General features: G+C 41.6%; 2 protein-coding genes and 1 non-coding gene across 3 annotated transcripts; 1 reads left to right on the top strand and 2 right to left on the bottom strand.

Moving 5' to 3' along the window:
* Positions 1-3,261: 3,261 nt before the first annotated feature.
* LOC135616418 (triacylglycerol lipase 2-like) lies at positions 3,262-5,585 on the bottom strand. The gene is made up of 9 exons (XM_065115612.1): positions 5,412-5,585; positions 5,211-5,321; positions 4,955-5,095; positions 4,773-4,883; positions 4,459-4,638; positions 4,323-4,363; positions 4,084-4,163; positions 3,813-3,908; positions 3,262-3,709 (listed from the first exon to the last, which is right to left on the bottom strand). The coding sequence occupies exons 1-9, from the start codon at positions 5,583-5,585 to the stop codon at positions 3,387-3,389; spliced, it is 1,257 nt and encodes a 418-aa protein (XP_064971684.1). The 3' UTR covers positions 3,262-3,386.
* Positions 5,586-8,951: 3,366 nt separating this feature from the next.
* Positions 8,952-9,024, top strand: TRNAR-ACG (transfer RNA arginine (anticodon ACG)). The gene has a single exon. It is a non-coding gene; the product is annotated as a tRNA-Arg (tRNA).
* A 4,459-nt stretch (positions 9,025-13,483) lies between these two features.
* LOC135616417 (triacylglycerol lipase 2-like) lies at positions 13,484-14,577 on the bottom strand (the record flags this gene model as incomplete). Its single annotated transcript, XM_065115611.1, has 5 exons — positions 14,398-14,577; positions 14,202-14,312; positions 13,945-14,085; positions 13,748-13,858; positions 13,484-13,612 (listed from the first exon to the last, which is right to left on the bottom strand). Coding segments are annotated over exons 1-5 (672 nt in total), but the record flags the coding sequence as incomplete, so codon positions are not given.
* Positions 14,578-15,610: the final 1,033 nt, after the last annotated feature.

The raw sequence follows: 15,610 nt of genomic DNA, 5'->3' as shown, positions 1-15,610 counted from the left end.
CCTCACATGAATTGAGCCAAGTCCTGCTACATCTAGGGCTAATAAACATATCATTACAAGTTCTCCAAGGTTTTGCTCATGCTAAAGTTTCCTACGACTTTTGTGTAGGAAAATCTAGAGGCGATATCACATGTGCAGCGGAAGAACATAAAACAAAAATACTCAAATTTCTCATAAATTATGTTTGTCATCGTGCGAAGATTAGTATACAAAATTTACAAAACTAATAAGTACGTATATGAAAGATTGTGTCACCTAGGGAGATTGTATATCCCTGAATCTCTACAGATCTATAGGAGTAGGTGAAAGAGGTCAAGCATTCTCCTCTCTAGCGGTGGATCACATAATAGAGCTACAACGATCCTCCTCGAATCTCCAAGCCTACTATTTGAGGAGGAGAAGGGGAGAGGAGAATAGGAAGTGACAACCAAGAGAAGCTCTAGCATATGAACCTTTGGTTTCCTCCTATTTATAGAGTCCCATGTTAACTTAACCCTATTGGATCTCCATCCAACTATCCAAGCCTCGTAGATTAGTGGATCTCTATCGAATAATCTCTCATTTAATCTTATTGGATCTCATTCATAGGATCCAATAATTCAGTGGCTTATTGGATATCCAATAAGATAGGGGCTCCGACGGATATCTTATATCCGAACCTCTACTCATCGCAATGCCTACCATATGTATATGACCCTCTAGGCCCAATATCAAGCTAGTCATGAATTATACTGGTTAGAACTCCTTCTTGTTTGGTAAATTATTATCTCAATAATAATTTACTCCACTCATCGACTACGAACGTACTAGGCCACTATGCCGTAGTCCCCAGACGATACAAGGGAATCCAATCCATTGGACTTGTCTATCCTCAGTTACCCTATACCTATAGTCCCTCATCCGTCTAATATCTCAAAGACTATATACCAAGCATGGTACTATCAAGCCCATATAGTTTTTACTCGAGTCTCACTCTAATCAGATTCTCCGGAAAAACTCTCTCTCAATTCGAATGACCATAGCGAGAGATTTGTCTAAACAAAAATACATGGGATATTCTTTTTATGACATCGAGGGCAGATGATCCTCTATCGACATTCAATAGCCCTCGTAAGATTGGCTACCACCCCCGATGATTGGTTGTGCTAGATCTGGAACATCTAGACCTATAAGTCCGATATCTAATGTGTCTCAAATCTAAGAACCAAATACACCATTGGGACTACAGAATCACTGTTTGATAATAAAGCATCATCAGCCATCCAGCATTCCGTAAGTAGATCAATTAGTGAACTTATTCTTCAAATGAGCACATTATTGTACCCCTAGTATCCCTACATGAGCAACTATGAGACTAGTTGCATCTATCATATGGACGAGTATACAACACACTAGTCAGCACACTAGTCTATCCGGTTATCTCGATGTCCCTCTCGAGTAACCTATGACTAGGATTATTTAGGATCTGTGTTTAAAGGCGAATTGATCTCATTATCGTGATCACAATCCGATTCATATTGCACAGATCCATGGACATCACAATATATTCATGCATATATGCAACAAGCAATATAAAGTGAAAAAAAATTAAAATATAATATATAAAAAAAGAAAGCGTATCATGTCATACGTGTCATCACTCACATAATTGGCTTGTAGGGCACTAGCAATCTTGTGTCCAAGTCTCTACATTGAGTTATCGAGATGAAATTCTTTTGGAATTCAATGCCAATGATCGCATTTATAATCTCCTATTTCACTTGGATCTTGAGAGTGAATACTTCTCAAACTTTTGATTTGAGGTTTGTATTTGAGTCTATAACCTTTTGTTCGAGTGCGAAACAGGTGGTAGTTCAGTTTGATCATCTCTTACGATAGTGATCGCTTTACATCAATTTTGATTATTTTTCTTTCACTTATTCATTAAGAGTTTGGAAAGATCCTTTTAGTACTTCTCCCATGTATGACCTATAATCTTTCAGTGCTCACAAACAAATTGTGTCTAGACAACACATCGATACTCTCGATAGGTAGAATTTGTGAAGTAGGTAGTCAGCATTGTGGACTTCTCACAATAGTTATATGAAGCTTTGGGAAGGAGCTTTGGGTTGCGGGAACATGAGGAAGAAGTGGTTATCGAGGGAAATTTTGAGTGCCACTACTTTTTGTCAAAACTCAGTAGTGTATTCTTGCAAGGATTGATCCCTTTCTTAGTATATGCAGAGTCACCTCCTTCATCATTTTTTGTGATGCCCCATAGGGTAAAATTCTTCTCGTATGAATCTTTTGAATTATGTTCATGACATATCTTCATCGTTATTGTTTCAAAGATAGGATTTCAACCATGTGAACAGGTTTGGTCAACACGAGTCACTCAAGCATCACCCTATCCTCACTGCCATAGTCATATAAATTAAAATAAGTATCAAATTGATCTATCCATTAGTCTAATACATTAGCACTGATCAAGCCTTCATAGGAGGGAATGTTAATGTGAAACTCAATTTGAAAGGATCGACTCCTTGTTGCAATGTTTCGCTCAGCAATGTATTGTTTGTAATTATAAGTCTCGGATGGAGACGACTCTCTCTCTCCCTTAATGTGATGTTCTTTCCTCATTCAATATTCATTGTTGGGTTATTTTAGGCTTGCATCCAGCCTATGACGTCTTCATCTATTAGGCTAGTATTGTCATCTAGGTAGTAAGGTCGAGCAACGTTGCTATGTTATGGACCGCCATCTTGTTAGTGTTTTTTCCTTTGCTAAAGGCCTTTTTTTATTACACTTTAGATGGGGGCACACCCCTTATTTTTTAGAGAGAGGTGAGCCTTAAGTTTTTTAGAGTTAAAAAACTTTTCTATGATTTTCCTTATATGATTTTTCTTATTTGGTTTCTTATACTAAGAAACATATCTTTGAATTAAACCTTACCTAAGACTGTCAAGCAATTTGGCGATGTCATTTGCCAAGGTAGAAGCAATAGCTTTATAAAAAAATACTATACACCGACATGCATTTTTATTGGAAAACTAACTCATTCCTCACCCTCCACACGCACCAAAGAAGACATGTAGCAACAACAGTACTAGAGACAAACCCATTTTTATCACCAATCTACTCGTGTTGTGTTATGATAGATATTCTTTCGATTGACGAGGCATCGGATGCGATACCACTTAGTGGAAGCCAAAACGGTGGAAAAGGGATATAGCATGGATGGTGATTCGACTGGTTAGACATATGATTTATTATATGGAGATATATGATTTATTACTCTTTCGCCTCCCTTTGTACACGAATCGCCCACAGAGTGAGTACACAAAGAATGTCCAGTCAACAGCAATCGCGTATAGTTATAATTAAGCACCGCACCGGGAAGAAGCCCATCAACTGTGTTTGCCGAAGAATGCGATGAGGCCGTCGTAGACGACCTGCTTGGCATTCACCCCCATCACGAAGTCCAGATGTGCGTACTCCTTCACCAGCTGAGCCACGAGCTTGTCGGCGTCATGGTTGCGGAGATCTTTCAAAAGCAGCTGCACGTCCTTGACGTCCGACAGCATGTCACCGCCGCCGTAGCTGAGCAGCAGCGGCAGGTGGTGTGGAATGTTGGGCATGTGGTACTCGGGTGGGCTGCTCTGCCCATACGCAACCATGTTGGCCATACTGCTCCCGTAGTCGTATTTTGTTATCACTCCACTTCTGATCGCTGTGAGTGCTCAAAGAAAGTTTTACATACTCTTTTGTGAGAAAGAAATCTAAGTAGCTCAAGTATATGAATGATATTTTGGATTTGTATCAGACTGACTGACTCTGTAAAAAATGGTCGAGTGTCCTCACGGATGTCGGCTGGAGTTCATACTTCAAGTACATGTCAACAGTGGAGTAATTGAGGCAGCAGTTTGGCCCTACATCCAAAGTGAGTGTGTGTGCGTGTGTTTGTGAGTGCAGAATAAGGAAGGAAAAGCCATTACACATATGTAAATTAATTGAAAGACTACAATAATAAACACATATATGATTAAAGTCAAATCAAACATATGTTGCGGGCGGAATATTATCAGCGGAATAATTTGTGCGTACCTGTGAATGATGCCATAAGGTCGTAGCAGTTCACCCCCGGCATAGCGCAGACGAACTCCAAATAATTGGTTCCGACTGCCCTGCTTATCCATTAGGGAAGACAGTTGAATTAGAAGGAAGAGCTTTAACGATAACATCACTCAATGTATGGTCGGTCGGTCATGTTGATAAGGCCTCTGATGCTTTTGTCAGCACATTTTCTTTTGACAACAACAAGAGGGATGTGTTAGTTTACGTACCCTTTAGGATCAAATTCTCCCACTCCAAGTGCTCCCAACATCTGCAAGAAAAAGCAAGAAAGCTATGACACAACTCTGAACGTAGGTAAATTAGAAGAAGATACTGTGATGTAGCTTCCTCCCCCCCCTTGATGACAGAAAAATTCAAAGAGTGTTGTGAACTCGTTCTTACTTCTCCTGAGAATGCGCTGCCTGCAGCTCTTCCGATTGGAGTTGTCATGTAAGTCAGATAGGCCACCGGAGTCAAAAGGGCAGCTGACTTGATCTTATCCACCAGCTTCCCCTCGGAGAATGCTGATAGAGCTGTCAGAGTTCCCTGTAGCATCATCCAACGTCAGTCAGTTGTTGTAGTTGTAGTGGTGGCAGTAAGTAGCAGAACATACATGCAAAGTAATTCAAAGTGGAAGGAAGAATGACATGTTTGGCATTAAAGTACGAAAAGTCTCCTACCATGGAGTGACCAACATAGTGCAGCTTCCGCCCAGTTTTCCGGAATACAAAACCCACAGTGGCAGGCAAATCAAAGCTGGCCAACTCATCCCATGACCACGCCCAATAAGCCTGCGAGACAACAACAGGATGATGAACCTGCTCAAGACTTCATAATCAGCATTGTAGAGAAGATGACCAACCGGGTTTGATGTATCGAGAGACTCATGGCGACGGCTCCACCTGGTGCCCCTGCCGTGTGTGATCCAGACATCGAATCCGTTGTCTGCAAGTACGAAAGCCAGTGATTGTTGAGGTGGATTCAGAAGCCATGTCATCCCGTCCTGCCATCATTCATCCATCATGCGTCAATAATCAGAAGAAGAATGACGAAGACGACAACGTACTGTACGTACATGCATGCATGGCAACACATGCAGATTGCTCGAGGAAACGTACCATGAGGACTCCATGTTGGAGCAGCACAGGCTGCCTCTTCCCCGCGCTGCCGCCTCCTCTTCCTTGTGGGATCCTGTGCATGGTCAGTATGTACCCATCTTGCGTCTTCACCTGCAAGGGACGCAACGCAGCAAGCTTCAACCACTCATGCCATGCCCGCATCAATCATCCATCCATCCACATTTATCTGCACTCGGCTACCTCATATTCTTGGCACTCGTAACCCTGAGGGCTCACCACGGCGGTGCACACGTCGTCATCCGGAGGCTCGAGGCTCTGCAGCAGCTGCCGTCGTCCGTGAGCTCCGGCCAGCTCGCAATGGAAGCCCATGGAGAGGACGAAGGTGATGACGAGAAGCCAGCAACGGAATCCCATGTTGGAGGTAAGCCAAGGATGAGATCACCTACTTCACCAAGGATTGGCCTTGTTATAGTGAGGAGGGTGAGGAGGAAGTCGGTGAAGGATGATACCTCGTTCATGGCCTTCTTATAGGGCGGAGGAGGAGGAAGGAGATGGAGAGGGTGATCTGTGCAGGCAGTTGAAGGGTGGTGATGCGTGATCTTCGCTACTTGTTACTGACATTGTTATGGCCTTTCACAACTGCATGTAACTGTACAAAAGTTGAAAAATAGATTGTTGTTGTGTGCAATACAAGAAGTCGAACTAAATTTAAACTCTTCACCTCTACAGTATATGACATGCCGTTTAAAAAGGCCCGCATAACATATTATTAGGCAAATTCATGCAAACGTGATAGAAGAACATTGAGATCACGGAAAATGTCACAAGAGATTGTGTCTTCGGATTGAAAATAAAAGATACTATTGGTAATGGATCATGATGACACTATAATTTTAGCAGTGAACCATTTGTTTCTTTTTATTCAAAACTTTTTATTGGTGATAGGTTGACGATATTCCTACCTAGTGAACATGTATAGTGCATGCTCTGAGTGTCACGATAGGGTATATTATGTATGCCTCAGTGATAGAATAGGATACCTTATGCCTCAATGATATGATATATCATGTATGTCTTGCTATGTACGAGGCCTAATAAAGCAGATGCTCTGAGTGTCACAAGCATGTATCAGACGGATCCAGGCTTGGAGCACTAGAAAGCAGTAAAGTGTATCCTTAAGTACTTGAGAAGAACTAAGGATCTTTTACTGGTATATGAAGGTAATAGCCTCAAGGTTGAAGGCTACACGGACTCGAGTTTCTAGTCCGATATCATTGATAGCAAGTCGAATTTGGGGTATATGTACACCATAAATGTAGAAGTAATATGCTGGAAGAGTTTCAAGCAAGATACTATTGCTGACTCGACTACAAATGCGGAATACATTGTTGTGGCAAAGACAACAAAGGAGAGAGTTTGGATGAAGACATTTATAACAGATCTGAGCGTCGTGCCAACTAGCAAGGAGCCTATTCCCGTATATTGTGACAACAACGAGGCGATTGCTCAAGCGAAGGAACCAAATCTCATCAGAAGTCTAAGCACGTTCTAAGGAGGTTCCACCTGATCAGAGCGAATGTGAGCCGAGGAGATGTAGTAGTGGAAAGAGTTACATCCGAAGATAACATTGCAAATCTATTGACAAAACCGTTATCACATATTGTCTTTAAGCGTCACAAGGGTCTGATGGGGATCAGACACATAGATGATCGACTTTAGGTCAAGTACGAGATTTCTAGTTATAGGTGCCCTAGAAGCCAATTACGTTAGTGATGACACGTATAACTTGACACGCAGTCTTTTTGCTTAATATTATTATTTGATATTTTATCACTTTATATTGTTTGTAGCTTGAATATATTGTAATGTCCATGGATCTATATAATGGGAGTCGGATCGTGATGAGATCATGATAATGAGATCGATTCACCTTTAAACATAAATCCTAAATAATCCCGATCATAGGTTACTAGAGACGGACATCAAGATAATCGAATAGGTCGGTGTGCTATATACTCATCTATATGATGGATGCAGCTGGTCTCAGAGCTACTCATGTGGGGACACTAGGGATACATTACAAGTGCTCATTTGAGAATGAGTTCATTGATTGATATGTTTACGGAATGCTAGATGGTTGATGATATCTTATTGTCTGACACCGATTCCATAGTCCTAGTGGTGTTTCTGGTCCTTAGACTTGAGGCACCAAGAATGTCTTGTATAAGTATTTTATTCTTTTATACTAGACTTATAGGTCTGGAGGTTCCAGATCTAGCACAATCGGTCATCGGGAGTGGTAGCCAACCTTACGAGGATAATTAACTATTAATAGAGGATCATCCACTGTCGGTATTATGAGAAGAATATCTCATGTGTTCTTGCTTAGACAAATCTCTAGCTAGGATAATTCGAATTGAAAGAGAAAGAGTTCTTCGAGGGAATCCGATTAGAGCGAGACTCGAGTAGAAACCGTATGGGTCTGATAGCACCATGCCCGGTATACAATCTCTGGGATATTAGATAGATGAGAGACTATATGTATACGATAACCGAGGATAGACTGGTCTAATGGATTGGATTCCCCTATATCATCTGGGGACTGCGACGTAGTGGCATAGTACATCCACAGTTTATGAATTGAGTGAATTATTATGGAGATAATAATTCACTGAGCCAGAAGGAGTTTTGACATGTATGATTCACGGCCAACTTAATATTCGTCCTAGAGGGTCACACACATATAGTAGGTATTGCAATGAGTAGAGGTTCGGATATGAGATATCCGCTGGAGCCCATATCTTATTGGATATCCAATAAGCCCATGAATTATTGGATTCTATAGATGAGATCCAATAAGAGCCTATGAGAGATTATTGAATGGAGATATAATAATCTAATAGGCTTGGGTAGTCGGATGAAGATCTACTACCTAATAGGACATGATCCATTAGGGTTAAGTTGACAGAGGACCTCTGTAAATAGGAGGAAACTAGTGGTTCATGAGCTATATAGCCTTTTTGGTTGCCTCTCCTATTCTCCTCCCCTTCTCCTCGTCAAAGCAGGCCTAGAGTTTTGAGGACCATCGTCGTAGCCCTACTGTGTGGATCACTGCTAGAAAGAAGGTCACTAAACCTCCTTCACCCTCTCATAAAGATCTATAGGGATTCAGGGATATATGATATCTCTAGGTAACATAATCTTTCGTATACGTAGTTTTCAGTTTTTGCGTATCAATCTTCGCACGACGACGAACACATATTTAAAAATTTGAAGATTTTATTTTTTTGTTCTTTGACTGTATATGTGATGCCGCCCTCAGATTTCCTTACGGTCAGTTCCCTATAAATACATGTATTCTTGTAAAGAATAAAAATATATTTGAAAGTGAATTTTAATAAAACAACTACTTTGTTTTTTTACAACAAAGAATAGAAATGTCAATTTATTTATTTTAATCATATATTATTATAGTATCATAAGAATACTTTTCGCAAAGTTAGGTTATATTATTCCATGAGATTTTTAATGAGGTTTCAAACCTTTAAATCACACATAAAAACATTATAAGATAAGAATTATTTGACTATGAGAAAAGAAGCATTCGTTTAGAATCTTAGAAGACTAAAGGTCGATAAATAAAGAATATATCAAAAAACAGCAAAAGATTTGCTTAGTTTAGTATTTTTTATTAACATCTTCGAAAGAAAATTAAAATTCCCATTATCGTATTAAAATGACTAAGGTATTTTACTGTGTTTAAATTTCACAAATATTGTCGACTCTGTGGCCCAATGGATAAGGCGCTGGTCTACGGAACCAGAGATTCTGGGTTCGATCCCCAGCAGAGTCGTATGAAATCAATTTTATTTTATTAATTTTTTTTAGTGAAAATACATCTATTTTTGGATTAAATTAAATATATTTTTTTATTTAAATAAAAGCTGGCTTCTTACCTGGCCATATAGATTCATGGTGTGGCAGCACCATGATTTGAGATGTGCAAGCAGGCCTTTCAAGGACTTCGCAGCTGCTGAGCCATCTTTGCTTGCCATAGGCCGTAGGGTTTGAAAGATCTCAATGCAGCAAATTATGAGAGATAATGGACATCATCACTTGAGCTTCTTGTATACACACAGCAGCTACCAACCAACCATTCGATGCTAGTCAATCATTAGAAGTTGTTTATCGATACTTTTTTTTTCTATCGTTTTGGCATTATAATGAGGATCGATGTATCACAGGAGCACTATCCAATAGACGCTTCCAATGAGTGACCTAACAAGGATGCTCATATCTCCATCGATAGCACTTTTGCCTTTGCCTAACAAGGATGTCCACCCCAAACGGTAGTAGATGACTTCTCGATCCTACCAATATAGACTTCTAAAGATAACTTGACATATGTCAGAGGGCACCATCTTGTATGACACCTTGTCGATATATTTATTGGCGATCATAATTTCGAATGTGCACTATTGATTTATGCTCGTTTCTACGTCTTTGTAGATCCAATCCAGTGGATATGACTTTAGATAAGGAATGATCTTGAGTCCAAGTTTTTATGATTAACTTATCGAGATTAAATTCTTTTGGATTTCAATGTTAATGATCGCATTGATGATATCTTGTTTCACTTGGATCTTGAGAGTGAATAATTCTTCTCAAACTTTTGGATCGAGGGTTGGATTCGAATCTATAACACTTGGTATATCCATAAGTGATAGACTTGGTATAACACTTGGTATATCCATAAGGTTGGATTCAACATAGGTGGATATGTTGATGTGAAACACAATACGAAATGGTCGACTCCTTACTGCAATGTTTCGCTTAGCAGTGTATTATTTGCAATGTTTCTTGCTTGGGACTACCGTAACCAGCTTTCGTCGTGGCTACCCATATTTGGTTTCTTATTATAAGAAACTTATCTTTGAAATAAACCATGCCTACAACAATCAAGCAATTTGGCCATGTTATTTGCCAAGGTAGAGGCAATAGCTTTATAAAAAAAATAATATACACCAAAATGCATTTTTATTGGAAAACAAACTCATTCCTCACCCTCCACACGCACCAAAGAAGACATGTAGCAACAACAGCACTAGAGATCAACCCAAATTAATCACCAATCTACTTGTTTTTGATAGAAGATAAGATTTCCCCAACTATATGAGGAATCATTCTGTTGAGGGAAATCCTTCCTCCTAATATGTATAAATAGGAGAAGGAACATATTAATGTATTCAAGCTACTTCACTTCTTTAATAAAGCTTCTTCAATTATTGTTCTTATCTTCTATTGTTTCTATCATGGTATCAGAGTCGCTTGCTTAGAGTAAGCTCTCTTTCCGCTGTGAGACCATTTCCACGTTAGACGGCAAAAGAAAAGGCTTTCTACCATTGCTTTTCCGTCGTCAGGCCGTCGGTGTGACAAATCTTTCCTCATCGGCGAATGACAACTATCTTCTCCACTGCCACTCAGCGCCAATTTCCATTTCCTTCCGCTGTTGCGCTCACCAGCACTACCCCAACTTTCTTCCTCGCTATAGCTACCTCCTACCTCTTTTGATGCAGCTTCCTCCTCTATTACATCTCTGCTGTAGCTTCCTCTTCTGTTGCAGCTTCTTCCTATGCTGTAGTAGCATCACTGCAACATTGTTGTAGATTTCTCCTCTGCCGTTGTCACAACCGTCGCCGTCGCAGCCACATCCGTCGCTGTCGCAGCCACAATCGTTGTTGTCACAGCCACAACCGTCGCTGTCGCAACCGCAACCGCAACTGCCGTTGTCACAACCGCCGTCGTCGCAATTGCAACTGTCACTGTCGCAATCGTAGCCACAGCCATCGCCGTCAAAACCGTAGCAACAACAACAACAGCAGCAATATGCTCTTGCCCTACTCAAGAAGCCTCTCGTTTGTAAATCATTCTTTGCATCGATTCAAGATTGGTATCCTTGTTAGGAGCACCATCTTGCGGGGGCATGATAGAAGATAAGATTTCCTCAACAATATGAGGAAATCTCTCTATTCTATTGAGGAAAATCCTTCATTCTGTTGAGGGAAATCCTTTCTCCTAATATGTATAAATAGGAGAAAGAACATGTTAATGTATTCAAGCTACTTCACTTCTTTAATAAAGCTTTTTCAATTATTGTTCTTATCTTCTATTATTTCTATCATGGTATCAGAGTCGCTTGCTTAGAGTAAGCTCTCTTTTCGCTGTGAGACCATTTCCACGTTCGACGACAAAAGAAAAGGCTTTCTACCATTGCTTTTTTGTCGTCAAGCCATCAGTGTGACAAATCTTTCCTCATCGGTGAATAACAACTGTCTTCTCCACTGCCACTCTGCGCCAATTTCCATTTCCTTCCGCTGCTGCACTCACCAGCACTACCCCACCTTTCTTCCTCGCTATAGCTACCTCCTACCTCTTCTGATGCAGTTTCCTCCTCTATTACATCTCTACTGTAGCTTCCTCTTCTGTTGCAGCTTCTTCCTATGCTGTAGTAGTATCACTGTAACATTGTTGTAGATTTCTCCTCTACCGTTGTCGCAACCGTCACCGTCGCAGCCACAAACGTCGCTGTCGCAGCCACAATCGTTGCTGTCTCAGCCACAACCGTCGCTGTCACAATCACAACCGTCGTTGTCGCAACCGCAACCGCCGCTATCGCAATTGCAACGGTCACCGTCACAATCGTAGCCACAACCATCGTCGTCAAAACCGTAGCAACAACAACAGCAGCACTATGCTCTTGCCCTACTCATGAAGCCTCTCGTTTGTAAATCATTCTTGGCATCAATTCAAGATTGGTATCCTTGTTAGGAGCACCATATGAGGAAATCTCTCTATTCTGTTGAGGAAAATCCTTCATTTTGTTGAGGAAAATCCTTCCTCCTAATATGTATAAATAGGAGAAGTAACATGTTAATGTATTCAAGCTACTTCACTTCTTTAATAAAGTTTCTTCAATTATTGTTCTTATCTTCAATTATTTCTATCAGTATTATGATAGATACTGTTTCGATTGACGACGACTCATCGGATGTGATGCCACTTAGTAGAAGTTGAAACGGTGGAAAAGGGATATAGCATGGATGCCGATTCGATTGGTTAAACATATGATTTATTATACGGAGATATATGATTTATTTCTCTTTCATCTCCCTTCGTACATGAATCTCCCGCGGAGTGAGTGCACAAAGAATGTCAAGTCGGCAGCAATCGCGTATAGTTATAATATTAAGCACTGCAGCGGGAAGAAGCCCATCAACTGTGTTTGTCGAAGAATGCGATGAGGCCGTCGTAGACGACCTGCTTGGCATTCACCCCCATCACGAAGTCCAGATGTGCGTACTCCTTCACCAGCCGAGCCACGAGCTTGTCGGCGGCGTCATGGTTGCTGAGATCATTCAACAGCTGCTGCACGTCCTTCACGTCCGACAGCATGTCCCCGCCGCCGTAGCAGAGCAGCAGCGGCAGGTGGTGTGGAATGTTGGACAAATGGTACTCGGGTGGGCTGCTCTGCCCATACGCAGCCATGTTGGCCGTACTGCTCCCGTGGTCGTATTTTGTTATCACTCCACGTCTGAATGCTGGGAGTACTCAAAGACAAGTATACATACACTCTCTTGTGAGGAAGAAATCTAAGTAGCTAAGGTATACATAATATTTTAGATTTGTATCAGACTGACTGACTCTGTGAAAAATGGACGAGTGTCCTCACGGATGTAGGCTGGAGTTCATACTTCAAGTACTTGTCAACAGTGGAGTCATTGAGGCAGCAGTTTGGCCCTACATCCAAAGTGAGTGTGTGGGTGTGTGTTGCAGAATAAGGAAGGAAAAGCCAATACACATATATGTAAATTAATTGAAGACTACAATAATAAATACATATATGATTAAATTCAAACCAAACTTATGTTGCCGGCGGAATATTATCACCGGAATAATTTGTACGTACCTGTTAATGATGCCATAAGGTCGTAGCAGTTCACCCCCGGCATAGCGCAGACCGACTCCAAAAACTTGGTTCCGACTGCCCTGCTTATCCATATTAGGGAACACACTTGAATTAGAAGAGCACATTTTCTTTTGACAACAAGAGGGATATGTTAGTTTATGTACCCTTTAGGATCAAATTCTGCCACTCCAAGCGCTCCCAACATCTGCAAGAAAAAAAACAAGAAAGCTATGACACAGCTCTGGACGTCGGAAAATTAAAAAGGAAGATAATGAATGATGTAGCTCCCTTGATGAGAAAAATCAATCGAGTGTCGTGAACTCGTTCTTACTTCTCCTGCGAATGCGCTGGCTGCAGCTCTTCCGATCGTAGTTGTCATGGAAGTCAGATAGGCCACCGGAGTCAAAAGGGCAGCTGACTTGATCTTATCCACCAGCTTCCCCTCGGAGAATGCTGATAGAGCTGTCAGAGTTCCCTGTAGCATCATCCAACGTCTGTCAGTTGTTGTAGTTGTAGTGGTGGCAGTAAGTAGCAGAACATACATACGAAGTAATTCAAAGTGGAAGGAAGAATGACATGTTTGGCCATTAAAGTACGTAAAGTCTCCTACCATGGAGTGACCAACATAGTGCAGCTTCTGCCCAGTTTTCCGGAATACGAAACCCACAGTAGCAGGCAAATCATAGCTGGCCAACTCATCCCATGACCACGCCCAATAAGCCTACCCGACAACAAAAGGATGATGCTCAATCATACCAACAACCTGCTCAATACTTCATAATCAGCAACGTAGAGAAGATGACCAACCGTGTCTGATGTTTCGAGAGACTCATGGCGACGGCTCCACCTGGTGCCCCTGCCGTGTGTAATCCATACATCGAATCCGTTGTCTGCAAGTACGAAAGGCAGCGATTGTTGAGGTGGATTCAGTAGCCATGTCAACCCGTCCTGCCATCATTCATCGATCGTCAATCATCATCATCATCATCATCAGAATGACGAAGAAGACAACGTACCCTGCATGCATGCATGGCAACACATTCAGATTACTTAAGGGAACGTACCGAGAGGACTCCATGTTGGAGCAGCACCGGCTGCCTCTTGCCCGCGCTACCGCCTCCTCTTCCTTGTGGGATCCTGTGCATGGTCAGTATGTACCCGTCTTGCGTCTTCACCTGCAAGAGACGCAACAAGCTTCAACCACTCATGCCATGCCCGCATAAATCATCAATCCATCCACGTTTATCTGCACTCCGCTACCTCATATTCTCGGCACTCGTAACCCTGAGGGCTCACCACGGCGGTGCACACCCCATCATCCGCCGCCTCGAGGCTTTGCACCAGCTGCCGTCTTCCGTGAGCTCCAGCCAGCTCGCCCTGGAAGCCCATGGAGAGGACGAAGAAGATGACGAGACGCCAGTTAAAGCAACGGAATCCCATGTTGGAGGTAAGCGAAAGGTGAGATCACCTCCTTCACCAAGGATTGGTCTTCTTACGGGGAGAAGGATGAGGAGGAAGTGGATGATGGATGAGACCTCGTTCATGGCCTTCTTATAGGGCGGAGGAGGAGGAGGAAGGAAATGGCGAGGATGATCTGTGCAGGCAGTTGAAGGGTGGTGATATGTGATTCTCGCTACGTGTTAACAGCTCTCAAAAACTGGCATTTAATCCACCCAAATCTTATTCTATCAACACTTTAAGACATAAAAAGTCATATAATTTTCATATTCCGTTGGTCTAATTTTGTTGTTGTTGTTGTTGTTAATGGTTTGTTGTTGTGACCTTTTTTCACAACTACATGTAACTCCACAAAAATTGAAAATTAGATTGCCGTTGTGTGAAATAAAAAATATTGAGATAAATTTAAACTCTTCACCTCTACAGTATATGATGCATTACATATTCCACCAAGCATATCTCTTAATGGTGATTTACTAGTAGAACTATGCACTACCCTATTGAAAGCAAACTAATAGTATGGTAAGCTTTCGTCTCATTTCTTTAGGTGTCAAAGTTGTATCCTCGAAGGCGACGAACCATAGTGTGGTTTACTACCTCGGCTTGGCCATAAGCTTATGGATGGAAGGCTGTGCTCCCCTTCAATTTAGTATCTATAGTGGTCCAAAGTGAACTCCAAAAGTTGCTCAAGAAATGCCCGTCATGATCTAACACGATTGAACTTGAAAGGTCAAAGTGTGTCCACATGTGTTAGAAGAATAATCGAGCTACTCCTCTGATTATTGTCTTCTTGTAAGGCATGAGCCCCACCATCTTTGAAAACCTATCGATCGCCACAAATAGATAGTTGTGTCACCGTTTCATCATAGGTAGACCTCTTAAGAAGTCCATAGATATGCTCTCCCATGATCATGATGGAATGGATAATGGAGTATACAACCCCGATTTTCGTTTGGTTGGTTTTGAAGTGCTACAAAGGATGCATCCTCACATGAATTGAGCCAAGTCCTGCTAC

This window comes from Musa acuminata, chromosome BXJ2-7 (genome assembly GCF_036884655.1).
Source record: "Musa acuminata AAA Group cultivar baxijiao chromosome BXJ2-7, Cavendish_Baxijiao_AAA, whole genome shotgun sequence".
NCBI classification, from domain to species: Eukaryota; Viridiplantae; Streptophyta; class Magnoliopsida; order Zingiberales; family Musaceae; genus Musa; species Musa acuminata.
The sequence above is the reverse complement of the archived record's forward strand: the minus strand, read 5'-3'. Positions and strand labels throughout refer to the sequence as shown.